Genomic DNA, 18,925 nt, shown 5'->3' with positions numbered 1-18,925 from the left:
AGATAATAGAAAGTAAAGATTATGGAGACCTGGATGTTTTTGGGCACTGAGCTGCCAAAACCATGCCTTGTGAACAAAGGAATAACCCGTAAAAGCAGCAGCCTGTTGCATATTCATATATCTCATACATGATGCATAAATTCCTTGCAAATTAAGAATTTCTCTGCTTTTTGTCAACTTCTTCCCCTTAATCCTGGTGGTTCCATGAAGATGGAGAGAAGGTGGAAGAATGTTTGTATTTTCTGATAAGGAGGGGGTAACTCTTTGTGTCCTGGGGCTGTTATCTCTGTGTGAAGAGTTTCTTGATTATCTCATCCCTTTCTTGAGCTATTAAAAATTATTTTACATCGCAGAGCTTCTGTTTTAACATTGTGTTAGAACCTAAAACTATATTTTTACACACTACTTAAGAGAATCAATACAGTATCGCTTTCTAACATTATACATATAATATTCATGGTAATATTTGCGGAAAGCAAATCATAAAATATGCATTTTTCACAGGGGACAAGCCCGAGGGCAGGAGCTGGAAGGAAAAGCTGCAGGCAGCAGCAAAGGGATGCTGCACACATGGGTTTGCATCACAGGGTGGGGGAGAGGCTGGCAGGAGTGGCACGGAGGGGAAAAACTCCTGCACATCTCATGTGCCACTGCAAAGGGATAAAAAAGGTTTGCATTCAAAGGGTTCTCCTCGGGGAAAGCGAATTTTATTGGCCAAAATAAAGGATATTCTGCCCAGCACAGCCTCTGTGAGGTGATGGTTAAAAAAAAAGGTGTGAAGGCACAGGAGTAAATCACTCACAGCAAAAAATTGGTTTTTTTTAATTCACTTAAATTCACTGAGGTGGGATAGAAGAGACCCTAAAAACCCCTAAAAACCCTACAAACCCAGCAGGTTGTGCTGTATCAGAGCAAACAAAGAACAGCTCAGAAAGCACTAACAAGGCAGGGAAATGTCAATATTGCCTAACTGGCTAGTTAAAATCATTCTACATGCATGAATAACCAGCTTTTGTTGTCAGCTTTGTTTTATCCCCCCTGCGTGTTTTTGGCTTAAAGGTGTTTGTCAGGAGGAAGGGAAGGAAGTAAAGAGTTCATTTAAGCAAAATATCTTCAGTGCCCAGCTTTTGTGCAAGAATTTATGCTCTGGAATGCCACAGAGAGATGCAAACCAGGTGCACCAGAACCAGATGCCTGGCTCATTCCAACAGCAGGCAGGGAAAAAAACAGATTTAAACCTGGTTAAAACTTAGGATTTCCATAAAACATTTGATCTGCCGTGTTTTAAGGAGCACCGCAAACAGGCAAAGAAGGAATCCCTGCCTCAGAGCACTTAAAATCCGGAAAAGTAGCAATATAGCCAGAAAAGTAGCAATATATCCAGAAAAATATCTATACATCCAGAAAAAAATGATCTATATATTCAGGAAATATGCAATATATCCAGAAAAACATTCAATAAGGCCAAGTTTTCTCCATTCACATCGCAGTTTTGGCTTCTCCTGTGGAGGATATGGAGAGGGGAGGATGCCTGGGACAACCCTGCAGCCTTTTCCTAATGGGAATGCATTCCTGGATGTCCCACTGTGGGAACCCAGAGCTTCCCTCTGGCTGCCCTGGGACCCTGGCAGGGTCAGAACCCCCCTGGACAGAGCCCCCAGAGACACTGGCTGTGATCTCTGGCCATGGAAAAGAGTTTTCAATCTTACAGGATCAATTACCAGCTCTGAGTGTTTGATATCAGTAATAATTAAGTGTGGCACGGGTGCAAAAGTAAAATTTTAGGATTCCAGATGAGGGGTCCAAAGGGGACAAGCTGGAGGAAATTGGGTGTGCCTTGTCCTTTTTCTCCTTCTTCATGCCCTCCATGTCTCACTGTGGTGTTGGCATTTTTCTGTTGGTTCAGGCTGGGGACACACTGTCCAACGTAGGTGACAGATATTGGCACGTTCTTGTAAATGCAGCCCAGGGAGTTTCTGGTATTGAATGTTTGTCACATCCCACTGAGGGCAGAGCCCCACACGCTGCCCTGCAGGACAGAGCTGGGCAGGGCAGCAGAACATGTGAGAGATAAACAGAATAAACAACCTGGAAACCAGCACAGACCAATTATGGCTTCTGCTTTGGCAGGGGGCTGACAGACAGAGACTTTCTACAATCTCAGAATCATCAATAGCTCAGATTCTGACACCAAATAATGGAAGCAGAGGAAAAATTTGGGCCCAAGTCCTTCAAGAAGAAGCCCTGTGTCATTCAGCATCCCAATGTGCAGAGCAGAGTTTGGAGCCTCCCCCCTCTAGGTCACACCGAGTGAAGTGGCAGCTGCAGAATTGTGATTTTTGTCAGCTCCGGGGGTAGCCTCGGGCTAAGAGGAAGGAGCTGACAAAGCCAGAAAAGCCAGGATGCATTTGGCACAGCACGGGAAGCCTCTTTGCCCATTGTGAAAAAGCACTAATTAATTGATTTTTTAAAATTTTAAAAGTTGAATAATAGTAATAAAATGGTTATAAAAATAATAATGTAATTAGAGTAATAAAGTTTAGAGTTTGGACAATTATAAAACAATAAAAAGTAAAGAATTACGGACGTCTGGATGTTCTCGAACACTAAGTCACGAAAAGTATGTTTTGTGAACAAAGGAATCACCCTTAAAACAATACACTTGTTGTATAATCATATATCCTTCATTATATTCATATATCCTTCTATTTAAAATAAGAAAATCTCTTGTATGTTATCTGTTTGTTTTAATCTCTATGGTGTCCTCGAGTCTGAGTAAGGCTTGAAGAAATTCGCTTCTTCTGATAAGAAAACTATAAATTCTTTTTCTTTGGAAGATTTAGGTGATCTTTGAAGTGAGTATTTCATTATTAAAAAAAAAAAAATTCTTCCCATATACATAGTCTCTATTTTAACATTATGTTGGAACTTAAAACTGTATATAACACACTACTTAAGAGAATTAATACAGCATAACTTTTTAATATTACACATATGATATTTACAAAAAACCAATCATAAAATATGCATTTTTCACACCACTAAGGCAGGTGGAACAGGCTGGCTGGGCTCTCCAGCCCCATTTGTGCAGCGGTTCCAGAGCACTCTGCAGCTCAGGAGGGAGAGGCTGCGTGGTCTGAGTGCTCTCCCTCTGACAAACGCAGCATTTTCAGCTCTCCAGTGCACCCCCAAAACCTGGTTAAAGAACACCCCGAAGTGTCACCTCCCTTGGTGTGACCCACACTCACAAATTCCAGAGCATTAATCCCTTAAAACACTGGAAATGGTGACACTCAGAATAAACAGGCATTTAAAAATGAAGCCTGAATCACTAAATCGTGAATCACTGGCAAAATCCAGGCTGGAACCTCAACATCCTGAATGCTTCTTGGACCAGAAGACACTCACCATTGCTTCATAAAACAAAACAAAACAAAAAATCATGGCATTTGTCAAAACAAAAAGCTCTGCTTTGTGTGGATAAAATTCCCTTTGTCGCCAAGCAAGGGCTTGAAACAATGGGAACAGGAGAGGTTTTGCCCAGAGCAGAGCCCACAGACAAAGCTGCACTGTGGGAACATCTCCATGGCATTGGGTGGATCCAAACAGCTCCTTGGAGATGCTGAGCCCCGGGGGAGCAGCTCCAGGCTGTCCCAAAGTGCCACCTCGGTGCCACCTCGGTGCTGGGCACGACCTCACCCAGACAGAAAATGCCAGAGCAGCAGCAGAGCTGATGGCCAGGAACCCTCTGGAGGCTCCACACGGGCAGGATGAAAATTGCTCAGGTGGAATTGAGCCCCTGAACGTCACTGACTGTCACAGACATTCTTCTCCCTCTCAGGATTTTTCATAGAGGTGCACAGAGAGAGGAAAGAGAAAACAATTTCTGTTTCTGCTCCTTGTTTTTCCCATGTGGAATGTGTGTGGAGAATTGTTTCCCTGGGGTGATGCTTGGTTGGGTTCTGGTGAGGATTGTTTGAGCCTGGTGGCCAATCCAACCCACCTGGGGCTGGACTCTCAGAGAGGGGCACGAGTTCTGAGTTAGATTTAGAAGTTAGAAAAAGTAGGTTTGTCGTTTTAATATCTCCTTTAAATAGTATATTAATGTATTGTAGTATAGTTCTAACAAAGAAATCGTTCAGCCTTCTGAGCTGGAGTCAGACATCAGCATTTCTTCCCACTGTGCTCACCTGCATTTCCAATAACTCACAAAGGATTTGTGGGCTGCTCTGTGCTCAAGTGACAATAAACATTATTTCAGTGTCACAGCAGCGTCCATCCTGCTGCTTGTCCTTGCAGGAAGGGATGGGGCTGGCACAGGTGGCTCCCAGTTGAAACAGAGATTTTTGGAGTACGCTTGAGTTAACAAAATGAATTAAGCATTTAAATTTTAGCTTGTAAAATTATGTGTTGAATTTTAACCTTTTACTTAAGAAACCTTTGCCGTGGTACAAAGGGCATGGGAAATGCAAATTTCTGAAGCTTTTCGCATGAAGAACAATACCAGGGATGCAAAGAACCCAGATAAAGAAGCTCCTCTGCCTCCGAGCCTGTCAAGACTGACAGATGTACTCAGATAAGCACCAAAAGTACACCTGCAAAGAGGAAATATCACTTCACAGTGACACCCAACACCTGCAGCCCTGAATAAACAAAAAAAGCCAAACTCCCAGCACCCACACAGCACCAGGGGGTGAAGGCAGTGAGAAGCAGTCACCCAGCCTGATAAATCTAATTCCCACTTTAAAAGTTAAAAGGTTCTCACATAAAGTTAAGAACCTTTATGCCACATAAAGCTACATTTCATTTGCTGCTCTTTTAGAAATGTTCAGGCCCAACATCCTAAATGAACTCAGGTTCTAAAAAATTTGGTTCCAAACACCACACCAAGCTTGCTGCTCATCCATTTGCAGGATGTACCAAGAGTAAATAAACAACAATGCAACATACAATTAGTAAATAAACATTCATGCAATGTCACTGGTAACGTGCAAATATGTAAATGGTAAATAAACAGTAATACACCATTCAAATTGTAAATATTCATTAATACAGTATTAGTAAAATAAATTATTACAATGGGAATTAAATATGAATACAATGTTAATTAAATCTCCTTCTTGCAGAGCCCAGCTCTTGCATCAGGCTGAAGCAAAGGAAGCAAAGAGCTGCAACCCCCCTGCACTCACAGAGCCCACCCAGGGTTTGGTGTCCCTGGGAGTCTCCCAAGCTCTCCCAGCAGATTTTTTTGTGACCCTGGACAAAACTCTCTTCACCAAATTCTGTGTTTTGGTGTCCCTGGGAGTCTCTCAAGCTCTCCCAGGGGATTCTTGTGTTCCTGGGGGAACTCACTGCACCAAATCTGGGCTTTGGTGTCCCTGGGCATCTCCCAAGCTCTCCCAGCAGAATTTTTGTCTTCCTGGGCCATACTCACTGCACCAAATTCTGTGTTTGATGTTTCTGGGAGTCACTTTTGCTCCCCTAAGAGATTCTTGTGTCCCTGGGCCAAACACACCACACCAAATCCTGGGTTTGGTGTCCTGGGAGCCTCCCAAGCTCTCCCAGCAGATTTTTTGTGTCCCTGGGCCAAACACTGCACCAAATTCTGTGTTTTGGTGTTCCTGGGAGTCTCCCAAGCTCTCCCAGCAGATTTTTTGTGTCCCTGGGCCAAACACTGCACCAAATTCTGTGTTTTGGTGTTCCTGGGAGTCTCCCAAGCTCTCCCAGCAGATTTTTTTGTGTCCCTGGGCCAAACTCGCTGCACCAAACCCAGGGTTTGGTGTCCTGGAAGTCACTCAAGCTCTCCCAGCAGATGTTTTTGTGTCCCTGGGCCAAATCCACTGCTCCAATTCCTGGGTTTGGTGTCCCTGGGAGTGTCCCAAGCTCTCCCAGCAGATTTTTTGTGTCCCATTTTGTGTCCTGCTCTGCAGGATCAGCTCCTGGGCATGTCCCAGGAGGGCAGGGAGGTGGAGCAGGCTGACAGTGCCAGCCAGAGCCTGGGAGAATGAAGCAATTTCCTCACTATTGCTCAACAAGGCAGGATCCAGAGCAGCACTGCCAGACACCAGCCTCACTCCAGCACACCCAGCCCGGAATTGCAGCTCCAAACCTGCCTCTGCACCTCTCCCCGCAGAGCTGCGGGAAATGCCGCTTTGTTCGGGAGAAAGGGAAAGAAAAAAAGGGAAATATAGAGCCCTGATGTTGGAGAATGTGGCTCCTTTTTTTCCTCTTGTCCCTGGAATTGTGATTGGAAATAATTGGAAGTGTCACTGGAAGTAATCAGAAGTGACAGTCCCTGGGCTACGAGGCTTTTGCTTCAAGTCTAACGATCCCCCCGCAAAACAAAACCTAAATTTAAACAATGAAGTCATAAAGTGATTTGCCTTCAAGGTTGAAAACCCTGCAATATTTTTTTTTAATAATAATAATAAAAAAAAAAAAAAAAGAAGTGCCTGACTGTGGTTCAGTTCAATATTCCAGGCTAGCTGTGTTAGATGAAAGCACAAACACACACAAAAGCACCCCGTGATTTCTGCCCTACCTGGCCAATAAAATTCCATATCTCTGTCAAACATTGCTGTGGCCTTTGAAATTCTATCAAATCTGTAAGGAAAACCACAGCCTGAGTAATCTGTGACACTCATCTAGCACCCAGCTCAAATATTCCAAATACTGGAAATCCACCTAGTTCCAATATTTTGCTGAAGCACAAAGCAAATGGAATGGAGTAATTATTTTCTTTTTTTTTTTTTTTTTTTTTACATTTCTGAAAAGGCCTCCTAACAGCCCATCCAGGCACTTAGGGAGAGAATCTGTTCAAAACACCTCACGGCCACAATACACTCCATGTATTTGTTAAGAACTCATTTTCCTTTTTTTCACATGCAGCATGAAGTAATTCAGAGCCCAGGATTTCCTTTCAGGGAGATTTCTCTGAGAGCTCAGCAGCACTTCACACCACGAGTGGAGTTCCTCAGCACAGTGGTACTAAAAAATCCATTAATATGTGAAAATCTCTTGGGGGAGCTCCAGTGACTTCCAGGAACACCAAAATTTATCACCATTAATATGTGATAAATAAATGAATATAAATAAATATCTTACTAGGAAATAAGACACTAGATAAATATCTGACTAGAAAATAAAGCTAAGTATTTTAGTTTGGATTCAGCTGTTTGTCAACGATGTGCACATCACTACTGTGCCCACATTTGGGGGTGTATCAGGAGGAAAATCACTTTATGTTAAGTTAAATGAAAATGAATTTAAGTTAGATATGTTCCATCACCATCAGCAGCACTTGTGGGAGTTTCCCCCTGTCTCAGCTGTGTTTTAAATGTTTTTTGTGCAACGTGGAGCGAACAGAAGCTCTCCCTTGGAGTGACCCCTTCTCTCAGAGATTGGAGCCGTGCTCATCCCTTGCCTCTAACCCTGCACGCTCCATTTCAGAGCAGCCTCCCTGCTGCCAGGCAATGGCACAAAAACCCCCAATCCTCCCTGGCCTTTTCCCTCCAAAGGCAACTCCACTGCCAGAGCCCACCCGGGGTCGTGTGCTGGAAAAGTCTCTCCTCCAACCCGAGCTTCCAAAGAAAGGCTCAGCAGTCTCTGTTGTTCGGGCTCAAGGCAGTTTATTGCAAGTTATCTCAAAGATTTTCTCCTTGGGCTGCTGTGGTTTGCTCACAGCTCAGGCAGAGGCACACACACACCCTGACATCCTCTCTGACCCTGACTGCTTCTTCTCTCCCACCCAGGGCTGCTGCTGTCTTTTATATGGTACATTACGTGTTACATGGTTACAGTTTTCCCCAATGCCTGTTACCTATATTAAATGGTGATTTTCTATCTTTTATATGGTACATTACGTGTGACATGGTTACAGTTTTCCCCAATGCCTATTACCTATATTAAATGGTGATTTTCTACTCTAAACCAATCTGTGAGTGCCAACATCACCAAGAACATGGAGGTGAGGAAGGAGAAAGAGGGAGGACAGGGCAGGCCCAAATCCCAAATCCATCTTAAAACCTCTGACCCCCATGTACAAAACCAAAACCCCCTGTACAGCACTCAGAAATTCTTCCCTCTACTTTGTGACTACTTCTACTCTAATATCTAAACTTTTGTGACTTCTCGTTCTTCCTGCAAGGTTGGTAACTCATTCCATGTTTCAAACCCAAAATCACAGCTGTTTCCAGCTGCCTGCCAGGGTCTCAAATGCTTCTGACCTGGGCCTGGAACCTCCAAAAATGTCTGAGGGACATTTTGAGTTCCGACACTCCACTGCAGGCATTAAGCTGAGCTCCAACCTTTCCACCCCGCCTGCTTTTCCTGCCACACAAAAAACCATCCTGGCAGCTCCCCAGGAGGAGAGAGAGAGGCTGGGGTGGGTATTGATCCTTGTGGGACAGCAGCTCTGACACCCTGGGGCTGGCAAGTTCTCAGTTAAACATTTGCCTTTTTTCAGCTGCCAAATGATTTCCTGAAGTAAAGGAAGGAGCAGGGGAGGACAGGGTGGGGGTTTTTTTGGCTTTCTGTCACATCCAGCACCTTAGAGCTGCTCTGTCCTCTTTACAACTTGTTGCAAAGAAGAGCCAGAGCTCATTGAGGAGTCAGATAAATAAACCAGGGTGCCAAGGTGTGGTTTAGGAGAGCCTGGCCGGGTGCCCATCCTCCTTTTCTAGGACTGGGCTATTTCTGGCAAGAAGGAGCAGTTTTATTCTGGGTTGGTGTGGGAACCCAGAGCTTCCCTCTGGCTGCCCTGGGACCCTGGCAGGGGTCAGGAACCCCCTGGACAGAGCCCCCAGAGACACTGGCTGTGATCTCTGGCCATGGAAAAGAGTTTGCAATCTTACAGGATCAATTACCAGCTCTGAGTGTTTGATATCAGTAATAATTAAGTGTGGCACAGGTGCAAAAGTAAAATTTTAGGATTCTAGATGAGGGGTCCAAAGGGACAAGATGGAGGAAATTGGGTGTGCCTTGTCCTTTTTCTCCTTCTTCATGCCCTCCATGTCTCACTGTGGTGTTGGCATTTTTCTGTTGGTTCAGGCTGGGGACACACTGTCCAACGTAGGTGACAGATATTGGCACGTTCTTGTAAATGCAGCCCAGGGAGTTTCTGGTATTGAATGTTTGTCACATCCCACTGAGGGCAGAGCCCCACACGCTGCCCTGCAGGACAGAGCTGGGCAGGGCAGCAGAACATGGGAGAGATCAACAGAATAAACAACCTGGAAACCAGCACAGACCAATTATGGCTTCTGCTTTGGCAGGGGGCTGACAGACAGAGACTTTCTACAATCTCGGGATCATCAATACAATGGATTCCAGGTTGATAACCAGTGCAGAGCTCCAGGTTCCTGTTGCTCTCAAACACATTTTACCCTGGTGGGGCCAAACCCAAAGGGACAGAGCACAGGGGTGGCTGTCACTGCCCCCAGGAGAGAGGGAGATGGAGGAGCTGGAATTTTGCTCTGCTGGCTTCTCACACATTTTCCATTGTTGTGCTTCCTGCCCAGCCCTGCCCTGTCATTGGAGGCTCGGCTCACAGACCTCCCTGACCTGGCTTCACCCTTGACTTTTTTGCTGGGCTGCTTCTGTAAACTGAGCATTCCTAAAAACAAATGAAGACACAGCTTTGGGGAAAAAACAACAAAAAAACAACAACAAAAAAAAAACCCACAAAAAAACCCCCAAGAAAAACCCTAAAACCACAACAACAACAACAAAAAAATACCTCCCCCAAAAAAAGCAACAACAAACAAACCAAAACCAAACAGTAAAAATAACCAAGACAGACCCATTCATCTTTTCATCAAAGCACCACCAAGCTCCTTCTGCACCCAGTGCAGCCCCTTCCGTAGCAGAATAAAACACATTTCAGAGTGTGTTTTATTGTGCAGCCTGGGCTAACAGAGGGAATTGTTTAATTAGGAGTTTAAGGTGCGTTTTGATTAAAATTGTGGGGAAAAGGCACAGAAAGCAGCTTGCAGCACCATTTGTAGCATTGTAACACCAATTTTATTGCTATACACGTGATTTTAGCGCAGTGTAAGGAGGATTTAGAAAGAAAAGATTCCCCAAATACATTTAAGGCTGTTGAGGGAGACTGTTTTCTGTTCTGAAAACAAATCCCAAAGCTGCTGAATCCCCTACAACACCCTGTGTTTGCCTGGAGGAGAACAGGGCTGCTGCTTGTGATCCTGAGGATAAACACCAGCATCTCCACTGGCATTTCTGGCAAGGAGCTTGTGCTGCTCTTACACAAAATATCCTTCTGAAGTGGGCCCCCCAAACCAAACCACTAATTCTACATAGAAGAGACAAAGCCAGCGTGGGTACAAAGGCAAAACACCACTTGTTTTCCATGGGAAATTCAGAAAAGTTGCCTTCCCTCTGGCTATACTTGCCATAAAAACGAATTTTTCTCCACAAATCTGGCTGCTTTTCCTCACTCTGGCAGGTTAGTTTTTCTCCCTTTTCTTCCTCATGGTAAAAAGTCATTTCTGGATAAAAAAAATCCTCCACAATAAAGTTTTTTTGGTTTTAGATTATAAAAATCCTAAGTATTTCATATAAAACAAAGCACCACTGGAGAAAAACAGGCAATTTATCACCAAGTGTCTCAACAGCAAATATTTGATGCAAACCATCCCCGGCTGTGGAAGAACTGGAGTGTCTCAGAGGAGTGTTAACCCTGATATTCTGCCAGAGAGCAACTCAATTATGTGTGGCTCTTCTGAATTCCCCCTGGGGCGCCAAATGGATCCTCTGCTCTCCTTTATTCCCTCTCCTCAGGTACTCCCAGGGCAGTGTGCTAATAAAGACCTGGAATTAAACCCACACTCCTCCAGCAGCCTGAATATCTCACACAGCCCATGTTTTGTCACCTGCTCTTGGAATTTGAGAGAAATTTTGACCAATTCCACAAAGCTGCCCTGGAGAGAACAGTCCTTGTTTAAAGCTCCCTGCATTCCTTCAGGAGCCAGTGACAAAGGGGAGGTGAAATCAAGACACAAAATCACACACAAAACCTCTTCTCCCAGCTGCAGGTTGGGATTTTTTTTTTTTTTACACCACTCCTGAGCTAAGATTTGTGCTAAATGTTACCAAAAAAAGCGAGCAAAGCCCTTGTACCACCAACCTTCAACACCATGGAACAGTCAAAGGCAAGAGAAGGAGCCAAAGAAAATGAAAATATATCATATATTTACTATTTTCCAGTTATCACTGAGAAATTCTGGAAATGTCTGGAAAATAAGCAGAAATCAGCAGTCCCTAACCTTTGTTTTGGGCAACCTGGAAACAATCTCCTTTGCTTTCTACTATTTCTGGGAAATCAGCAGGAATAAAGGTCCACATGCTTTGCTTTAAGCAACATAAAAACTGTCTATTTTGGTTTTTACTGCTGGGAAATCAGCAGGAATAGCGATGCACAAACTTTGTTTTAAGCAACCTGAAAACCCTGCTTTGGTTTTTTACCACTTCTGGAAAACCAACAGGAACAAAGCTTTGTTTAAAGCAACCTGAAATCTGTCTCCTTTGGTTTCTGGGAAATAAAAATCCACAAACTTTGTTTTAAGCACACAGAAATCTGTCTCATTTGGTTTTTTGGGAAATAAAGGTCCACAAGATTTGTTTTAAGTATCCTGAAAACTGTCCTCTTATTTTTTACCACTTCTGGAAAACCAACAGGAATAAAGATCCACCAGGTTTGTTCTAAGGAACCTGAAAATTCTCTCCTTTGTTTTTTGGGAAATGAAGATCTATAAGCTTTGTTTTAAGGAAATGGAAATCTGTCTCCTTTGATTTTTGGGAAATAAAGATCCATAATCTTTGTTTTAAGCACCCTGAAAACCCTCCTTTGGTTTTTTACCACTTCTGGAAAACCAACAGGAATAAATTCTCCTTTAGTTTTTGGGAAATAAAGGTCTACAAGCTTTGTTTAAAACACCCTGAAAAGTCTCCTTTGCTTTTTGGGAAGTTAAGGTCCACAAGCTTTGTTTTAAGGAACCTGAAAACTCTCCTGTGGTTTTGGGGAAATAAAGGTCTACAAGCTTTGTTTAAAGCAAGCTGAAAACTCTCCTTTGGTTTTTGGGAACTAAAGGTTCATAGGCTTTGTTCCAAGCACCCTGAAATCTGTCTCCTTTAGTTTTTGGGAAATAAAGGTCCATGAACTTTGTTTTAAACACCCTGGAATCGGTTTCCTTTGGTTTCTGGGAAGTAAGGGTTCGTAAGCTTTGCTTTAAGGGACCTGGAAGCTCCTTTGGTTTTTGGGAAATAAAAGTTCACAGGCTTTGTTTTAAGGAACCTGGAAACTCTCTCCTTTGGTTTTTGGGAACTAAAGGTTCATAGGCTTTGTTCCAAGCACCCTGAAATCTGTCTCCTTTGGTTTTTGGGAAATAAAGGTCCATGAACTTTGTTTTAAACACCCTGAAATCGATTTCCTTTGGTTTTTGGGAAAAAAAGATCCATAAGCTTTGCTTTAAGGAACCTGGAAACTCTCTCCTTTGGTTTTTGGGAACTAAAGGTTCATAGGCTTTGTTCCAAGCACCCTGAAATTGGTTTCCTTTGGTTTTTGGGAAAAAAAGATCCATAAGCTTTGCTTTAAGGAACCTGGAAACTCTCTCCTTTGGTTTTTGGGAAATAAAGCTTCATATGTTTTATTTTAAGCACCCTGAAATCGGTTTCCTTTGGTTTCCACCACCCCAGGGCAGCAGCATCCCACCAAGTTCCCAATTCCCAGTGCACTCACCGAGAGCACTTCTCTAAAAACCAACTCCCCCGGTGGGTTTTGCTTTGCTGTGGCCCAGGCCAGGAGGGTTTGGGGAGCAGGATGCCAAGTTCAGGGTTTGCTGTGCCCTCCCAGCAGGGATTTCACTTTTCAGGGGAGGGTTTTCCAGCAGAGCAGAGCCCCGGGCAGCCCCAGCTCCGCATCAGCTCGGATTTCCCAGCTACCAGCCGTGGATACCTGGGCAAATGCCGGCTGTCAGAGGCAATTCCTCACTGCAGTGGCCCTGCAAGGAGCTGCTCCCAAACCTTCTCCCTGTGCAGCGAGCCGGGAGGAGCTGGGGCCCAGCACAGCAGCGCTGAGAGAGATCCCCGAGCTCCGAGCGCAGGGCCAGGTGAGCTGCTCTGCAGGGATTCGGCTCTCAGCAGCACCCCAGAGTGACAGCCCGGACTGACGGACTGGACAGACAGACAGACCGGACTGACAGAGAGCCCAGAGTGACAGCCCGGACTGACGGACTGGACAGACAGACAGACCGGACTGACAGCCTGGACTGACAGACAGCCCAGAGTGACAGCCCGGACTGACGGACGGGACAGACAGACAGCCCGGACTGACAGCCTGGACTGACAGACAGCCCGGACTGACAGACAGCCCGGACTGACAGACAGCCCAGAATGACAGACCAGAGTGACACACGGGACTGACAGACAGCCCGGACTGACAGACTGGACTGACAGACAGCCTGGACTGACAGACAGCCCAGACTGACAGACAGCCCAGACTGACAGACCAGACTGACAGCATGGACTGACAGACAGCCTGGACTGACAGAGAGCCCGGACTGACAGAGAGCCCAGATGGACTGACAGACCGGACTGACAGACTGGACTGACAGACAGCCCAGATGGACTGACAGACCAGACTGACAGACTGGACTGACAGACAGCCCGGGCTGACAGCCCTGACAGAATGACACCCCAAACTGACAACCCAGATTGACACCCTGGACTGACACCCCAAACTGACTGACACCCCGGACAGACTGACACCCCAGACAGACTGACACCCCAGACAGACAGACAGACAGCCCGGTCCGCCAGCCCAGCTCCCGCGGGCTCACGCCACCGCCGCTGCCGCGCTCTGTGCTGGCCCCAGCACGGCAGGAAGGGCGCCGTGCCCACTGCAGGGCGGCAGCGAGGGGCGAGGGGCTGGCCTGGCACATCTCCAGCTTTGATCCACAAAGGCAGCAGCTCCTGCAGGCAGGGCGCTCACCCCAGCCAACAGCTGGGAAAGCACCAAAACCAGTGAGAGCACCAGAAACCAGTGACAGAGCACAAAAACCAGTGACTGAGCACCAAAACCAGTGACAGGGCACCAAAACCAGTGACAGAGCACCAAAACCAGTGACAGAGCACAAAAACCAGTGAGAGAGCATAAAAACCAGTGACAGGGCACCAAAAACCAGTGACCGAGCATAAAACCAGTGACTGAGCACCAAAACCAGTGACAGAGCATAAAACCAGTGACCAAGAACCAAAAACCAGTGACTGAGCACCAAAACAAGTGAGAGAGCACCAAAAACCAGTGACAGAGCACCAAAAACCAGTGACCAAGAACCAAAAACCAGTGACAAAGCACCAAAAACCAGTGACCAAACACAAAAAAAACAGTGACAGAGCACCAGAAACCAGTGAGAGAGCACCAGAAACCAGTGACAGAGCATAAAACCAGTGACAGAGCACCAAAACCAGTGACCAAGAACCAAAAACCAGTGAGAGAGCACGGCATGCAAATGATCACCCCTGTGAGATGTTCCAACCACGAGAAAAATCAGCTTTTTCCTTAGTTGTTGGGTCATTAAAAATGTTCATGATTGACTTGGAGTGGGGTAAAGGCAGAGATTTCCCACCCCATAAAATTTAAACCAATTTGGGAACACATTTCAATGAAAGCATTGGCTACTTCTTTACTGGGTGAAAAATGCAACATCGTATTATGAACTTTTTGCACTCTGAAGTGAAGAACCACTTCAAAATTCTGCTTTGGAAGGGTGCAGAGTGTTACAAAGGGAGTTGGTGACACTTGACTCTCACTCCTCAGCTGGCCACAGTCGTGTCAAACTCACAGGGCCACCTTCCCCTGCTCAGCCTCTCCTGGCAAAGTGAGCTCTTGTCCACACTCAGCCAAGTCTTTCATCTTGTCCTGTTTTTATAAAGTCTCCTGCAAAGAAATTGCCTCCTGTTTCCTGTCTCCTCACACAGCTGCTCGTGTGCCCCAAAGAGGTAAACAGTGGAAAAGACAAGATTTGTGTATATTAGCCACGTTATTGGGATGTTTAATGATGAAAACACAAACTTTCCTCTCAAGGCTTCTCTAAAACTGGTTTTTTTCCCCACATTAGTCTTCACTTTATCAGAGAAAAGAAAACAGCAAGACGTCACAGGCAGTTCTGTAGATTTTTACTGCAGAAAATCCAGGCTTTAGCCAGCAAATCAGACTCCCCAGCCTCCTTGTGTTCAGGAGGATCCAGGAAGAGGGAACTACAACATTTCCTTACTTTTCCCTGGACTTGCTGCTACTGTTGGTGAACGAAGCTGGACAAGGAGCAGAAAGACCAAATCCTCTGCTGGCAGGGCAGGTAAAGCTCAGGGGGCAGCTCAGGGACCACTGCAGGACCAGGAAACAAAACATTGCAGGTTTTGCTCTGAGTTTGGAAGACAATTCTCCCCTCACCTGTTCTTGGACAGGAGAACCTGAGGAACCTGACTCCAGGTGAGGGCAAAGTGTCTTTTCCTGGGCATTCCTGTGTTCCTCTCATAGTGGGGATGCTGAGGACGCATTGATAATTTAAATTCTCCATCCCAGGAAGGCTTTCTGCCTTCCCTAGCAAACACCTGTCTTGTAAACCAAGCCAATTGATAAAGTTTTGTAGATAAAAGCAGCAAAGGTAAGTAGTCATATTACACACAAACCCACGTTTTCTGCAGCAACAGTTAGTTCCTTTCACTCCAAACCTTCAGCATATTGGAAAATGAACAGGATCAAAGACTGCAATTCCCGTTGTTTCCATCAGCAAGGTGAGCAACCAGCCCCTCTGTGTCCCAAATTTCCACAGAGCCACTTCCCAAGGGCTGAGCTGCTCCAGCCCTGCTCTCTCAGGCACTCCCCACCCCAGGAGAGGCACAAGTGGCCAGGGCAGATGTGCAGGCACCCCCAGCACGGCCCTGCAGAGGAAACCTGTGCTGGCAGCAGTGCCCAGGGCAAAAACCACTTCTCCATTTACCAGCAGCTGCACAAACCTTGTGTTTGATCACCAAACCTCCCTCTGCAGTCCACATTCCACACCTGGGAGCCTTAAACTGGGTTTTCCCCGCCACAATCCCACATTTTTCCCCCAAAAATCCCATTTCCCACCATGTTTTCCCCAAAAAAATCACATTTTCCCCCCATTTTTTCCCCAAAATTGCCATTTCTTCCATTTTTTTCCAAAAAATCCCATTTTTCCCCCCAAAATCACCTTGTTCCCTCGTTTTTTCCCCAAAAATCCCACTTTCCCCCAGGAGGGGGGCACAGCTCCCTGCTCACCCCTGCAGGAGAAGGAGCCCCTCACACACCTCAGGGCTGCCAACTCTTTTCCCTCCAGCTTTGCTTTCCCACCCTCGTTTTCCATTCCCTGCTCCTCTCCTCCTCAACAAATCAACCTCTCTCTTTTCTCTCCCTTTTCTCTTCCCCTCCTTTCAGCAGCCCTTTCTCTCCTTCCCCCCTTCTTGCATCCTTTTCTCCCCCAACTGCTCCCTGCTGCACTCCAACACATCTGTTTCTCATCTTAGGCAAACAATAACCCCTTTTTCTTTTCAACATCTGAACGCCGAGTGCCCAACAATTCAGCACAGTTACACAAACGTGACACTCTGCCTGAAACAAAGACATTTTATTCACCTTGTTTTGCCCAAGAGGTCCAAGCCCCTCTCTCCTTTATCCCTGAAAAGCGTTGCTCTCTTCAAACAAGAAACACACATTTCCAAACGAGTCTGTTTGACCGACACTTTTAAAAATTAATCCAGATAATCAGAGATCTCTGGCTGTCAACCTGCTCATAAAGTGACCAGAAAAGGATCAGAGCTCAAACACCACTGAAATTACAGTTTTCCATAAAAGTTTCCTCGTTACAAACCCCATCTCACCAGAAATGGATTTCAGGCACACGGAGCAGCCTCGTGGAAGTTTGATTAAATCAAAAGCGTGCAACAGCAAAAAGCCAACCCCAACCTACCTAAAAAGAGGATTGGAAATGCAGACATTCCGTCTCCCAGCAAGAAGGAATTTTCCTCCCTTTTTTCTTCCTCTCTCCCAAGGACGGCAGGCAGACCTGCAGAGGATTCAAAGGACCGCCTCTGGAATGCACTGAGGGTAATTGCATCCATGTGCCAGAAAAAGAACCAACTTCACTCTTTCTTCCCTCCTGCTATTCATCCCCTGCTCCATCTTCCATCCACATCCAACCAGAGATTTTTATTTTTGTTTGTTTTTGAGGGGATGCAAATTCAGGGCCCTGAGAGTTTCTGGGGGAGAAAGAAGCAGAGGCAGCACGGCGAGGACTTCACATCCACAGCAGCACAGAACAGTTTTGCCTGTCTGGAGAGGAGAGAAGCAGGGGGAAAACACTGAGCTCAATGTTCACCACATGGCTGCCTCCCACTAGAGCCCCTCCCTGCCATCAGCTGGGATTAATAGTGAAGACCAGTCATGTGGGTGAGGTAGAGCTGATTCCCAGCAAGAATACAGATATTTAACAGAGAAACGAGAGGGTTTCTCCAGTGGCAAAACAGTTAAGTTTGGAGGCAGCAAAAAAAAAAAAAAAAGAAGAAAAGAAAAAAAATCAGATTCGACACTCAGGGGTTGGAGGGAGACTCTTGGAAAAAGCTCCTCAGGAGGATAAACACACTCTTGTGGATGCATTAGCTTTGGGCTCTGTTCTGCCCTGCAAATTGGGGGTTTCAGGCTCTCGCTGGAACCCTCGCTCTGCCTGCTGCATGGTTTCCTTTCTGTGTTTTTGGAGAGAAAGAAATCCCCTAAAAACGGGTTTCATTTCACGTCGTAGCTGCGCTTCAGCGATGAGGGCAGAGCTCGATCAAGCAGAAATTGGTGCCTACGGGCTGCGAGTTTTAACTCCCTCCCAAGGGGCATTTTAAGGCACACAGAGACACCTTTACAGCCCAGCTTCAGCTTCACCCTCGTGCAGGGGAGCAAGATTTTAAAATTACCTCAGGTAGCCCATAAGGAAACCCCCAGCCCACACAGCAGAAGGGAAATAAAGCAGATTGACCCACCTCGGTGCCTGGGAATAGAGAGCAGAAATTCCTCCCCTCAGAACAGTTATGAAAGTGTTTGCAAAGCCTCGAGGAAAGCAGCAAACCATGGGCAAGGCTGCCAGCCTGTGGTCTGGGACATCACACTCCAGTTTTCTGAGCTTTCCTGCCTTTTCTCATGTAACTCCACCCAGACACCATTCCTCTATACTTTCCCAAAAAAATCAGGGCTAAAATGCTGCTCAGCAATGAAAACAAACCTTGTGCAGAGCCAGGAGCTGATCCTTTTGGCCACCTTCAGTTCAGGATATTGTGGTTTTGATGAAATACAGAAATATTTGTGAAGCCCTCAGCGAGGGGCAGAACTCTTGGGAGCTCTGAAGGAATTTGGTGCCTTTGGTGTTGATGAGCTCTGTAGGTATTTATGGGAAGATAACAAAGATCAAAACCTAGATCTTTGAATCCTAGAACTGAAATCCAACCCTAGATTTGGATAGATCCAGAAAGAATAAAAGGGATAAAAATCATCTTTCTGCATCCAAGTTTCATCCAAGTTTTGTTTGCCCCTCCCGGCCTCAGATGGAGACAGGAGCAGCATTTGGCTCCTCCTCTCCAGAACTGATTTTCTCTCTTTATCACAACGTTTTAAACATTATTTTTATCTAATATAGTCTGATTATCCAAATCTGATCTAGATTAGATGGATATCAGAGTTCCCACAGAGCAGCTCTGTCCATCCCACATAACCAAATCCCAAGGTTCCTCCAGAACTTTTCCTCACAGGCTTGACCAAACCTGCTGCTGGTTTCCCTAATGAATGCACCTAAAACCCCCTTGATTCTCAGAGCAGGACAGGAATCAATGAAGAAAAATTCATTTTTTC

General features: G+C 45.7%; 1 protein-coding gene across 1 annotated transcript in view; it reads right to left on the bottom strand.

Moving 5' to 3' along the window:
• The window catches only part of CLMP (CXADR like cell adhesion molecule), a 55,762-nt gene extending 37,640 nt beyond the window's left edge, over positions 1 to 18,122 (bottom strand). The window contains 3 exon segments of the mRNA XM_021541631.2: positions 17,007 to 17,051; positions 17,054 to 17,368; positions 18,064 to 18,122. Coding sequence (XP_021397306.2) covers positions 17,007 to 17,051; positions 17,054 to 17,153 — 145 coding nt within the window. The 5' untranslated portion in view covers positions 17,154 to 17,368; positions 18,064 to 18,122.
• Positions 18,123 to 18,925: the final 803 nt, after the last annotated feature.

This window comes from Lonchura striata, chromosome 23, assembly GCF_046129695.1.
Source record: "Lonchura striata isolate bLonStr1 chromosome 23, bLonStr1.mat, whole genome shotgun sequence".
NCBI classification, from domain to species: Eukaryota; Metazoa; Chordata; class Aves; order Passeriformes; family Estrildidae; genus Lonchura; species Lonchura striata.
The sequence above is the reverse complement of the archived record's forward strand: the minus strand, read 5'-3'. Positions and strand labels throughout refer to the sequence as shown.